Below are 13812 nucleotides of genomic sequence, written 5' to 3' on the forward strand. Positions count from 1 at the left end.
AACACCCAGAACAAGACATATTTGCTGAAAGAGTGACTGAATGAATGAATGATGGAGGGCCTTCTTGTCAGGGCCAAAGAGTACGTTTTCATTTTAGATAAGCGCATCTTCATTAAATTACTCCCGTAAGAAACAAAGAGGACGCAGCACTGAGGGAAGTCTCCCCTCTCGTCCCGGAGGTGTGAGGAGAAGCACTCACTTCCACAGCTGAGAGTTCAGATGCTTCTCCACCATGAGGCTGAGGGCGCAGCGAAGCCGGTTCCACCTGGAGTCAAACACGTAATAGCCTCTTCCAATCTGCCGGCTCCCGAATGTGCAAAACTGCAAGAGAAAGCACAAGCGCACAGCCTTGCTAACTCTGCAGGTGGCACACCCGGAAAGGGTCTCTCTCCTTCAGGAGTGCAGCTAACCATGGAAGACAGAGCGTACTCTGAGCACCACAGGCTGTGAAGCATGACAGTGACAATGATTGGCCCTGAGGTTCACAGAAGAGAAAGGAACAGCATGAGAAGTCCCCGGACACACTGCATGCCGCCACTGGGGTACCCTGTTCTGAGCTGCGCTGCTCTCACACCTCGCCCGCGGCCCTCGAGGAGGGCATGCCAAGGTCCCTGGCGCGCCCCACTAGTGTCTCGTCCCTGCTGCATGGGGAAGGTGAGAGTGGGGTGGGTGGGCACTTACAGATGCTGGCTGAGGATGATGACCTGAATAATGACAGTCCAGTTTTTCAACAGACTCTTCTTTGTCATCGCCTTCTCCCTCCTCACTGGATAACCGAGAAGCTGGCTCAGTGGCAGGCAGGGGAGGGTGTGGAGATTCATGGACTGGAGAAGGGTCAATGGGGGCACTCCCACCTTGCTGAGCAGGGCAGCCTGGAGGCCTTGGTGAGTAGAAAGTGCAGCACTGATCAGATCACACGTCTGGGAATCAGCTGCCTTAACTCACATGTAACCACGGATCCCAAACCACCTGGGTTCCACCGCTAGCACTGGGAAAACCCGATGCAGTGGCCTGGGAGTGAAGGCTCCTTTCTCCTGACTCCCACGATGTCAGATGGAGCTGTCTGCCACATCTGGCCCGAGGTTACTTAAATCTAGTTCTCCTTCCTACAGCCACTGGGGTGGCTCAAGTCCTCCTCCTCGTCACCCCAAAGAGGGGAAAACATATACGGAATTTAAGAGAAGACTTTCTTTGATTCCCCTTCAAATTTCACCTGGATTTGGGTTACTAAGGCAATAAATGAGATAAGTGTCAGGTGCGCTAAAGCAACCTCGGAGGGCAGGGGGTGACAAATAATTGGCACATGACTACTTTATGTGGCCAAGCGAGCCTAGAGCCTAGTACTCAACAACACAAATGTAGTTTTCCTACACGTAGTACAAAGTCCTGGGGATTCTAGAATTAAGCTTCGTTTTTTATAGATGGGAGAATTTCAGTGAGAAGATGGCCAAAGAAAGGAGCTGCTGAGGAATCACGGCCGGCCCAGCCATTTCCTGGGGAGCCGCCTCTGACGGCTCTTTGGCCGTGACGCTCAGGAAGCAGAGGGGCTCGTTTTGGGATGAGCCCCAGCAAACACCTGGGTTTCCACGAGGGAGGCACTGCCACCCCTCACCTGGTACTTTCAAGGCTCAGACATGTGAGTCAGCGTGAAAGGAGAGGCAATGGCAGCGAGGGCTGGGCGCTCCTAAGCAGAAGCCCTGCTCGCCGATGGCCAACACGGGCGGCCCTCGTCAACATGCCGTTCTCTTTTCCTTCCCTCTGGGAACTGGGTACAAAATCCTTTACTTCAATTTGGTGAAATATACAAGCACCGACATACGTGTATTCTGTCCACCAACACTGTCTCTAAGGAATGTGTGTAAGTTCTTGATAAAATGCTCTGATTCCTTGCTTACTACCTGGCTAAAAAGACTAATACATGCTTAGGCCGAAGTCCCAAATGAATGAATGAAAAACTATGTTGATAAATGAATGCTGAGAAACTTAGGCTGACTGTCCCCAGCAAGGATTCCCACTGCTGCATTTTGCAAGAAGCAAGACGATGAATGGGAAATTGCTGCTAAAGCCATGTGAAATGTCCCAGTCACTAACCTGCAGGTAGGACCCACGTGTCAGCCCTGCTCAGTGGGCTTAAGAGACACACAGTGTTGAGCAGGGTGGAGCAGGTAATTCTAGCTTTATTCTACTGCTTGCATTGAGCTAAGAAGAGCCCAAGGATGAACTCAACAACTTTTCTTCCCTTGAAGTAAAATCTAATTAAAACAACATTGTCTCCTAGTGAGCCTGGTGTACACTCTTCGGCATCGTGACTGCACTGGTGTGTCCCAGTGTCTCCAAGCCTGTTCTCTGAAAGAGGGAGAAGAGGGAGAAAGCATGGCTTACCTTGGAAGACTGGGGGTGTGAGGTTTAGGTTTACTAGCTACAAAAGGCTTGGATTCGGGAGGAATCACTCCGTGAGAGTTTTGGTGTGGCTCCTGTGAAGTTCTGGGAGGGGCGGGATGCGGGTCCCTGAGAGGCTGCGCTGGTTGCTGAGAGTCCAGATGGCGAATTGATTCCTTTTCCCTGGTTTTGTTTTTGTGCTCGGCTAACAACACATCAAATAGTTTTCTTCTACCCTGGACAGCCCTCCGTTGGGTTAAGGAATGTGTCTGTAGACCAAAAAGTACAGAAACCAAAGTATCTCAGTAATAATTCTTTCTCTGTCATATGTTAGAAAACACCATTCCCAGTAAAAAAGCAACCTGGACCACTAGCAAAGGCTGCTCAGCATTTGATAAACTAAAAATCATGAATATGACCTATTTCCTTTAGCTAGAATAGAAGCAGCACATATTCCAGGCTCCAATTGTGTGAGGGTTTGGTGATGGTACTGCCACCACAAAAAAGAAATGTTAGGTCTGCTGTCCAGTACGTACCGTATTTTGCCGTGTATAATGCACTTTTTTTTTTGGCCAAATTTGTGAGGGAAAAATCAGGATGCATATTATACATGGGTAGTGCTAATTCCGTATCTATATACATGTTTTAAATTCTTTTACTTATGCTTATGAGTTAAAAGTGTAACTGGAAAATCAATAACGATACCTGTATGCCAAATAATACCATGGAATACGATAATTGGTTTTGTTGAATACAATAATTGGTTTTGTTGAACTTAGGACGAACTTGTGACAACGAAGAGTTCTTGGCCTTCTATGATGCATAAATATTGTAAATTTGTTACTGGTACATAAAATTTCTTGTACCTTGTATCTGTTCTTGTGTTTTGTAATTATTTGTTACATAAAATTTCTTGTACCTTTATGTTAAAAAAATAAATGCTAAAATACATTTATAATACCAAAAAAACCAAGTACCTAAATGTAAACAAACGAAAATTTGAATTAACAAATTAAAATGAAAGATTTTTCCCCCTGAAAGTTTGGGCCAAAAACGTGGGTGCGCATTATACACGGCAAAATATGGTAATCAAGTGGCAACCGGTAGAAACAAGCAAGTGACAGGTCCTCCTGTTTTGTGCAACAATAACAATTTGTTTACTGGGGCTCCTACAAAATCCATTAGAAAAATCCCTCTTTGGGCCATTGAAAATTTTGAATGTTAAAAGGGAAGAAACAATTATTCATAAAACATGTATCAAAAAGTTTTCTTTTAGTAACTGCCAGAGAGTAAAAACTAAACACAAGTTTTTCTCTATTCCAATGAAAATGCCATTGAAGGAGAGAAAGTGACTTGAAGCAAGCTGAGGAGAGGGCCTACTAAGGCCCAGGAAAGTCTCTCCGGCTGTGAGGAGATACACAGCAGAGTGAATCCCTTTAAATGTAAGTGAATTCATCCACATATTTCCTTATCTCTTTTATGTCACAAAATATTGCAAATGATCCTTCATGTGTGTTCACAGCTCTCCACATTACACAGATGTACTGCTCTACAGATCTGCATGCTTGCTACAATTGAAGAGGTTTAAGGGGAATTAGGTTTCTAATGTCCTTTTGAAATTCAGTAACATAACCTGTTTCCTTCTGAGACCCACTGCAACTTACAGACGCCCCAAATCTAATATGACACAGAAAGATAAATGTGTTTAGCTGCTTTTAAATTTTTTCCTTAATTTTCTTTAATATGTGACATGTCCACAAGAAAGGAACGTAAACGAAGACAAGGAGCTGTTTTTTTCAGTGCTGGACCAGCACGCACATAGCACCTGGCACTCAGTAAATGCTTCAAACAACAAGCACGTAACAACAGTGGCCTCCAACACGTGTCAAATGAACAACTGAATATATAACGGCACTGGTACACCTGCCTGTCTGCAGACAGACAGAAAAGCCTCTCCTCATCGCCAAATGGCCCCTGGTGCTTAGCACAGCAAAGCAAGGCGAGTCAAGGAGGCCGGCATGATCGATGTTTACCCTCTTGATTTGAAGAGTAAACAGATTTTCCACTGAGCGCTGAAGAACCTTCCAAACACAAATGTGATGCTCCCACCCGCATCAGAACTCTCTGGGAGCTGCCTCAGGCTCACAGGATAAAGGCCGGCACTGTAACGCGGCTTCTGGCTCGCTCTGTAATGAGGCTTCCGGCCCTGCATACTCGAATACCCATGCTTCCTGCTCCCTGCTCCCCACTCTTTTGGTGCCAAGTGCCTCAGCCTCCTGGCTGTCGTTCTGACCCTAAGGTGTTTGTTCTGCCCAGCACAGAGCTATCAGACATGTTGTTTCCTCGGTCTCTCCCACCCCTTTGCCCAGATAAATCATAGGACTTCAGCCTCATGTTCCTACGGCAAAGGAGGCTTCCATGGTCCAATCTCCCTATGGAATGAAGCCTGTTATAACATAGCCCTCCCTCCATGTTTTACACATCAGTGGTTAACTTTACACTTATCTGAGTGATTATCAGATCAGGTTCTACCTCTTTCATTAGACCGTAAGCCCTACGAGGGTAGGAACATGCCTTGATTTCGTTAAAGCCTGGTAACCTCTGGGACCACGAACGAGGTCAGGGTGCCGGATATATGCAGTAAATTTCTACAACGATTGAATAAACAAAGCCACCAGACTCAAAACCGCTGTGCACGAAAGGCAAAGAGGACATTGAACAGGACACTGGACAGATGAGGACGCGTGGAGGGGATAGTATGGGGCCGGCAGACAAGAGGGCACAAGCGACAGGAGTGAGAAGCAGGAGATGCCGCCAGTGAAGAGCATGGACGGTGTTCTAAGTGGTAGATGCCAGGGGCCTGGGCAGCACTGGGGCACATGCAGCAGGGGCACCCACGAGTGTTTGGCCAGACTCAGGCCACAGAGGAGAAAGGAAAAGGGAGAAACACTGACAAAGAGCACAGGAAGAGAGGCCGGGCATTCAGTGAAGGGGCAGGCCTGCCAACACGCTGCATTTTCTGCCAGTTCTCTGCTGAACTCATGACATGCCAGGGCTAAGATACCAATTAACGCGATGACAGGATTAGCACCGTGCCACACACAATGATGACACTCTCAGCAGAACACATGGAAAGCACACACGATCCAGAAAGGAAGGTGGTCAAACTCCTCACAGATTCTGAGCTGAGAAAGCTTTTGGTTCACCAGCATGCCACAGAGATGATTGAAAAAGAGCATGTTGGATAAAGAAAGCATCCTTCATTGACCAAGGGTACGGGACTACTGAGAAATCTGTGGAGATGATGCAGGACCAAGGCACATTTTCACAAACTCTAAGGACAGCTAACACGGACATAATCCTACAGAGCTTGGATGGCCGCCTTCAGAGAACAGCAATACATCTCTACGTGTGTTCCATTATCGTTACAGAAAACAGAGACAATTTGTTCTGATAGGAGTTTTTAACCTAGAGATTCAGGGCTGGGCTGGTCCATCAACTCTTGAAATAGAATGCAAAATTAAGAATACATATGTGAGTATATATTTTTTCCTCAGGAAAGAGGATCTGTGATTTTTAAAAAATTAGATATTTAAAGATACTCATGGCCAACCCCTTCCCCCAAAAGATCAGAACCATTGTTGTAAGATAAAATCTACATACTAAAATTAAATCAAAAATTAGAATTAAAATAAGGACCACTTAGAAATAACATTCTCCATTCCTGAAGATTACAACATTCCTCCACTGTTTTACGGGATGGAGTGCGGCCTAAAGTCCTTTATTCAAATACAATCTTTGGTAAAATTTAAAATAATACCCCAAACAATTTTATTAACTTTCAGAAGATGAGACTAATTTTTATAATTTTTAACCTGTCCTCCAAACAAGGGTTTTTAAATTACATACTTCAAAGCAGTGATTCTTAATACTTCTTGATCTTTCTGAAGGGACCCTCTCCCTCTCTACAGAACCATAAATAAACCTAAATGCTCATTTACGTAGCAGACCCAGTGACAGCCTGAAGCCCCCCTACACTGACAACTTATTTTACAGCAAAGATACCATGGCATATTAGCAACCCGACATTTCCAAGGAAAACCTCAGGACAGGAAGGAGGACCATTACGTTTTTTTAGCTTACAAGTAAACTAGGCTGTACATCATCTAGTATTTAAAACAAAAAGAAGGCTATCTAAAAGTCACAAATGTTTTAAAGTGACTCTTTAACATGGAAGGACCACAGATTACAAAAACATTTTAAGAACATTCATGTATATGCAAAGTAAATTTATGGACTTGTTCTGGTATAATTTAAACCACAGTAAAGGGGAACTTCTCATATTAAATTTCTCTGAAGAAATGTTACAAGTATTTGAAAATAACAGGTTAATGAGGAAAGAACACTATTCCCAAGTATGACACTGCTCAGAGGAAACAAAACCTCTCTGAAGATTGCAGTTTATAACAACAGACTTCACATGTTCTGAACCTGAAGCTTTCTTCATTAAAACCGAGTTATTCCCTCATTTATACAATCCGGAGCAATCCGCAGAGCAGACCCCTGAGGGTTGGAGGTGCAGGAGCCGTGCCTGCCTGCTGCAGCCACGGTGCTTCCCCGAGCACGGGCCGCTCTGCCCAGGGCACCACGTACCTTGCATGTCAGAGACCGGGTGCAGGGCTTCTTGGTGTCGAGGTCAACGACCCCACAGTGCATGTCAGGATCAAACTCTCGTTCTGTCAAAAGCACACAGACATTACGATGGGCTCACCAAACCCTCCCTTCAGTTACTTTGTAAGTAAGAAAACAGGAGAAATCGCAAAACACACAAATTATAATTGGATAAAATCTACCACATACCAATAAATATAAAGCAGCAGTAAGACCACTCAGAATGGGGACTGTTGCCAGCAGGGGACAGACTGTTTAAGTCAGTACAACTACAGTACCGGAATACACCACTGGAAAGCTATCTTCACATACGCTGCGTGTGCGTGCACACACATACACACACATGCACACGCACACGCACACACATGCACGCTTTAAAACCGACCAACAGTGCAGACGGCAAGCATCCTACTTAAGGAACTTCCCCCTCAAGCTGGAGATGACCAGTTTTAAAAGAAGACTTAGCGACAGCAGCTCATGTGCTCCCCTACAACGGCCAATACACAGAAAACACCACGAGAAACGGAAGTTACCTGATAATCTCTTATTTAAAAACTTCCTGTTACTGGAACTATCTTCAGACTTCTTTTCCAGGGTGGGCGGTGCAGGAAGCCCTTTGCCATTCAGAATCTGTCCAGGTGAAGGCAAGGTTGGCTTTGGTATGGAGGGGCAGTTAAGGCCAGGCTTGACTGAGGAACTCACAGTAGCAGGACAGGGTGGCCCCACCGCAGGTTTCAGTAGTGTGCCGTCCATCTTCGGATGAATCTTTTCCACTTTCACAGAGGGCGTCATGCTGTGGCGGGGAAGCGAGAACAGCAGGACCTAAGTACCAGCGCCCCGGTGAGGGTGAGTGGGAGCAGACGGAGGAAGGGCGCCTGCCGCCCGTGCACCACACAGTTAGGCTCCTCAAGGCACCGCATGCAAACTGCTGAGGACTGTCCAGGAAATTCAGTGAGGTTCACATTTAGCCAGTCTACAAGCCCTTCTGGTGAGGCAAAAACCTCCAGGGACCACCAACTTTACCTGGTGTACCATCATTCCAGAACAACCTTACACAGGAGCCCTGGGAGAGCTAGACGTGAGACAACGCAATTCCTACCAGAAGCACAATATAAAAAAGTCTAACAGGACCAAAGACTATTTGCAGGACCTGAAGGTCTCTGAGAACTCTCATTTTTAAGAAAGGATCCATCAAAACAAAGTAAACTGAGTGAGCAAAAACATTGAAATTAGAGAATATTTCCAAGAAATGTCACTAAAGACTTATACGGACTGAAATAAGCCTAACAATATGTCGCCCAGAACAGGCTCTCTGCTTCTGTCAATGAGCAAGACCAACGTTGAATTAGTAAATGACGTACGACTGGGGTGATAATTCTGCAGTCCCTGAGAAAGGTTCTGTAATAGGAGCTTGGGACACACAGGCCTGAGGCACAGCGGGTGACCACAGAATAACACCTGTGCCACTAACAGAGAATGGATTTCTCTTGAAGTCTTACAGACACTATCATTTGGGTGGCAAATGCTGCTCTGAAGCTAACAGCTCGCCTGGTCCCCCTGTAAAGGCCAGCTGCTTTAGAGGTTTGAACGCATGGGGTTTTATAAACTTCGGTCAGCGGCGTCAACGCTCTGACAGCTGTGCAGCTGGCAAGTGACTTGCACAGCACACTGGCATTTTCTTTGGCGTTCACACAGCTCTAGGAACAAAAGCCAAGCTGCTGTACTCGCACTTCTGACAGATGAGCAGAGGCTGGGGGCTCAGCAACCAGGACAAACAGCTCCAAACAGCTGTACCTGGGACAGCCCGACAGAAGCAGAGACACTGCAAGATGCCATGGCCACTCCCAGTTGGCAAGGTCCCCGAGCAGTAGCAAGGGCTGAACGCTGCCCTGAGGTTAACCAGCTTAATCAGACGTTGGGCCTGAGAGGTGTGGCATACCCTCTAAAGGGAGGCGGGCCAGGGAAAAGCCACCTGCCACCAAGGCTAAGGGATGCCATGACGGAGCAAGATGCGTTTCTCTGGGGGTGCATGGCTGCTGCCTCACGTGACCACAGGGTCACGTGACCCAGGGGCCTGCCCACGGACAGCCCGCGGGGAGAGGCACCGAAGCCTCGCCTGGTGGGTGTGAGCTTCTTCCCGTCTCCCCTCGTCACTAGACTCGTGACATGCACCCAGGACGGGGGTTGGAAGCACGGCTTCCCTGTTGGCTTCGCAGGCCCTGGAAAGGCCTAGGACAGCCTCTGGGACTCCCTTCACCTTTGCTTCCTACTATTACCAACTGCAACAGCAGAAGCGCCAGCATCCACTTACTTATTCTCTCCTGTGGGCCAGGGGCCTGACTCTAACACATTAGCCCCACTGCTCTCAGAACCCTGCGCCACGGCTGCTGTTCTTGGGCTCCGGAGAAAAGTGGGGCCATGTCCAATACCCCACGGCTAGGAAGTGACGCTGCTGGGATGTGAATCCAGGCCTTTCTGACTTGAGGGTCCTCAGCCAAAGCTCCTCGACCTTTTATTGTACTTCCTTGTCCTCACTCGGGAAGTGAGGATAACAAGAATACCTATTCCATACGGTTGTTCTGGGAATCAAAGGCCGATACACACGTAGAGCTTCGTTTCAGTAGCCGAGACACCCCAGAGGAGCAGTAAGTATCATTAACCTTATAACTAACGCTATTACTACTCTGTGAAGTCACCCAAGATGTGACAGGGAAACAGAAAGAAACAGCATGAATGTGAATTTCCCCCGCACGCTCCCTTCCCCACGCTCCCCAGTCGCGCCCAGAGCAGCGGTGTGCACAGGCCCACTGCATGAGGGAAGCATGACGACCGTCCTGGCCACACTCACATTCTGCTGTGGGGGATTCTGCTTTGCGGGATGGGATGCATTGGCCTGCTGTTCCCCCTGAGCTGCAGTTTCTCTTTGGGCGATTTCAACAACATGGAACTTAGTGAGGACGTGCTTAGAACACCGCCACTGGGAGGACGGCTGCCTCCACTTCCCCTGCCTCCTTTGCTTTTGGACAGAGAAGGGAAGAAAGAAAATACTGACGTGGGAGGAACGGCCAAAGAAGGCTTGCTGGGTGAGCTATGTCTTCTTTCTGAAAATGAAAACAAAGAGAGAAAAAAAGACATCATGTTTCAGGCAAGTCTCCAAGGGAACCCTGGAAGAGTAGCCTGAAATCAACACATTTAGGTTCCAACATACTAAGCTCTGCAGCTTTCAGAAATGGCTTATCTAGGCCCCACAGGCTCAGTCAGGCTTCTAGGAACTGGTCCTTTTGCATAGGAAACATCTCCGCATAAAAAGGTTTATCATTCACAGACAGCCATGAGGAAGTTAAACAGCCATTCTAAACCTGAGAATACTGGGTTTGGCACATGAACCTCATGGTTCCACTTGCAGTCAGACAGAAGAAAATTATTCATTCATCTGCAGAACTCTGCTGATTGACATTGTATGGAATTAATTCTTCCTCTCCAGCATAGTACCTCTCCAATTTTCCAAATAGCAAAATGTTAAGAAACAAATTGTACCTTCATTTTTTTTGTCACTACCCACTAGCATATGACACTAAATAAGAATGTTTCTAGGGTTATCTTATTGTTCCTTAAGAATCTGTGCTGAAATTTTCCAGTTAATCATTTCACCCCCACCCTTTTTTTTCAATAATGTCATTCAGCTACAGATGGCATAGCTCTGGTTCACACCACTAAGATGCCAATGGTGCAAGACAAAAATACCACAAATAGCTGTGCTTGGTGTTTAAACCAGGAAATAATTCATGGTTAAGTACAGACTACACAGGTGTAACTGAAAATAAGTCCGTCCATTGGAGCATCAGATTCTCTCAGAGTAAAGCAATCCATATTAAATAAATCAGAGCTGTTGAAGAACACTATCAATGGAAACAAGTAAATTATTTAGTAACTTTAGCTACTTAAGAACCTTATGATGGTAGCTTAGTGGCTGCCTTTAAACTTATAATTTAAAATGACACATCTGCTTAACTCTAAGTTTTAAATGTATGTGGTCCAATATTTACTTATCACAATATGGAAGCTCTGAGTATTTAAAAAATTAAGCATATGAGAATCAATGACTATCAGCATGACTTAAATGGTTTATTTCCAAAGGTCTTTTTTATACCAGTCTCAGCTTCTCTATGAAGCTGTGATGATTTATCCCCACAAGGTCATTAGTTCAACAATGCTTTGGGAGGTACTTGATAACCGGGCCTACACCAGGACAAATGTATTATGCTATCTGCAGGCAAAATTCAAATTCTCCAACTGGACCACACAAAGGCCACCAGCAGGTTAGGACAGCTAAATTGATAGTGATTTGTAAGTGCTTGTTGCATCCCACCCCCCTTTCCTGATTTGAAAGTTGTAAGGAAAGGAAAACTAAATTAACTTAAGTTTAATAATTTTTTCCAAATTTGGCATCAGAGGTTTTTTGTTGTTTTTTTTAATTTAGTTTCTCTCTCATCTGTGATCCCAAAGACTCTGACTATACTTCCAAGCCTCAGCACTTGTCAGCCAGGACTGTAAAAATCTATTTCCAGTTCTGTGGTCTGCTTTGGATGGTGGAGCTTCCCTGAGCCATGTTTCACTCATCTTCCCCTATAAGACATGGCACAGAGTAGGAGTGCAATTAACAGTTGCTTGATCGGTACATCTCTTCTAGTGAAGAGGAGTGATTTTCACATAGTCCTAGACCAGTGGTTCTCAACCTTGGCTATACATTGGCATAACCTAAGGAGCTGAAAACACACTGGTGCCTGAGGCCCCCCACTCGGAGAGTGTGATTTGACTGGTTTGGGGTGTGGCCTGGGCATCCAGACTCTCACAAGCTCCCTGGTGTGATTCCACTGTGCAGCAGGATCGAGAGCCTGCCTGACACTAGGCTCAGTACCCAGGGCTAAGGGAACGCTTGTGCAGCACCGAGAACACCGGCCGGCAGTTTGTTAAAGCTCCCTGCTGCTACTCGTCCTGAACTGGCGTGCTCAAAAGTCATCAATTACAAGCTACTTTCATTGTTCTAACCAAAGCCACATAAAATACTATTTTGTACTCAACACTTTAAATGATCAACTCTACTATTCCCTACTCTTCCTTAGTCTAGTACTAACCAGTCTCTCATGTGGGCATCATTGGTATTTTGGACAATTGCACAGGATTTCAGGATAGTTAGAATTCCTGGTCTGCCACCCTTTAATCACTAGTAGTGCCCCTTTGCCAAGGGCAACCTGAAACTACCCCCCAATCCATTTTCAGATGGCTCCGTGTGAAGCACGGTACCTCACTTAGAGATATTTTCCCAAAACAATAGTATTTCTGAAGCAATAGGTTTGATCAGCTTCCTATAAACACTTTTCTGATATACATTAAAATAATTAAATATTAAAATACTCATCCATAAAAAAGTGTATGACTGGTGGCAGTGTACTGAAGGAACAATAATAGCATGTCTGTGGTATGAACGGGGGAAAACCCCAACAGGAACTCTGATTTGTAAGAAATCGACTCCTTTTACTATTCTCTGGCAATCGGAACTCTCAAGCACGTGTCTCAGAGTAAACGTGATATATTTTCTCTGATATTAAAAGATGTAAACAAAATTCTCAATCTAATTGAATACAGTCAGTTCTGCTACAATGCTTGTTCTGGAAATGTAAATTTATTCCAAAGCTATTGACGCACTAAAAAACAATTTGAGCATAATGAAATTTTGCATTTGCTTTTGTAAGACTTCATGTGCAAGAAGCACCTGCACTAGGTGCAGGAAACTGCACCTAGCTGAACTGAACCCCATGGGAATGCATAGGACACCCACAACCCACCTTGGCCGCCCAGGATGGCAGGAGCCACACCGTCCCCATCAGGGGCTCCGACTTTCCAGCGATTTCACAGACCCTGCCTTCCACCACTACTCAGCTCACAAGCGCAATCTTCCCGACACCTTCTTCCAGAACCAAATGTCAGGTCGTTTTCAAGGTAAACTGTCATATTTATTCTCATATTTATGTTGTGTTTTTTTTAACCATTTAATCCATGTAAAACTGTGCTATCATTTTTGTTAGGTTCCTATCCTTTTGTGTGTGTCACTGATGTTTTGAGTGTTGTGCCCTAACCCAATTTTCTCAACGAGTCTCATGTGGTTTTTATTGTGCAATTTTGCACAGTGCGGTAATTTTTCAGGAATGCGTGTTGTGTTACAGCAGAACTGACTAACTTCAAGCTTGTCCTTTCAATTTTCTACTTCCATCAGAGTCCATTCTCCCCATTTTCTTTAGGTAACACTTCTTTTCTTGTCTATTAACTCTTGAAATGGGATTTTGTACTACAAAAATCAAGATTCACAGCTTCCTAACATTAAAAGTCAGCTGATGTATGAATAACATTTCCCCCAAAATTGTATATTCTATTTCAGCAATAAAAGCTACTTAAAAACTGAGAATGGCAACTTATCATGTGAACTTCTTCATTCACTAAAACTTGAAACAGGCTGCGTGTTCGCGCGTATGTCTGTCTGTCTGTCTGTCTCTGTCTGAGATTCTGGCTGTAAAGTGCCAGCTCAAATTCTTGTCATGCTGCTGAATTAAGTTGTTCCTTCACATCAGGGTCTGGTAACTTATTCTCTGGAAAGGGCAGCATCTGGCTTTCCCTCCACGAGAAAGTGAAGAGGGAAAACCAAATATAATTATAGTTCAGTTGGACTCTCCTCATCCTTTCACTGTGGGCCCTTATTTTTCATAA

General features: G+C 45.3%; 1 protein-coding gene across 11 annotated transcripts in view; it reads right to left on the reverse strand.

The window, feature by feature from the left end:
• Positions 1 to 13812, reverse strand: part of ATXN7 (ataxin 7) — a 124273-nt gene that overhangs the window by 11468 nt on the left and 98993 nt on the right. For 7 of the 11 annotated variants that reach the window (XM_081072889.1, XM_081072890.1, XM_081072884.1 and 4 more), the window contains 6 exons: positions 9899 to 10151; positions 7584 to 7843; positions 7033 to 7115; positions 2383 to 2648; positions 682 to 880; positions 200 to 321 (listed from right to left, as the gene is read on the reverse strand). In XM_081072889.1, the coding sequence (XP_080929015.1) occupies positions 200 to 321; positions 682 to 880; positions 2383 to 2648; positions 7033 to 7115; positions 7584 to 7843; positions 9899 to 10151 (1183 nt within the window). The remainder of the gene's footprint in view (positions 1 to 199; positions 322 to 681; positions 881 to 2382; positions 2649 to 7032; positions 7116 to 7583; positions 7844 to 9898; positions 10152 to 13812) is intronic. The other 4 variants (XM_081072892.1, XM_081072891.1, XM_081072886.1 and 1 more) reach the window with 1 other exon arrangement.

The sequence above is a fragment of the Rhinolophus hipposideros genome (genome assembly GCF_964194185.1).
Source record: "Rhinolophus hipposideros genome assembly, chromosome: 14".
Lineage (NCBI taxonomy): Eukaryota > Metazoa > Chordata > Mammalia > Chiroptera > Rhinolophidae > Rhinolophus > Rhinolophus hipposideros.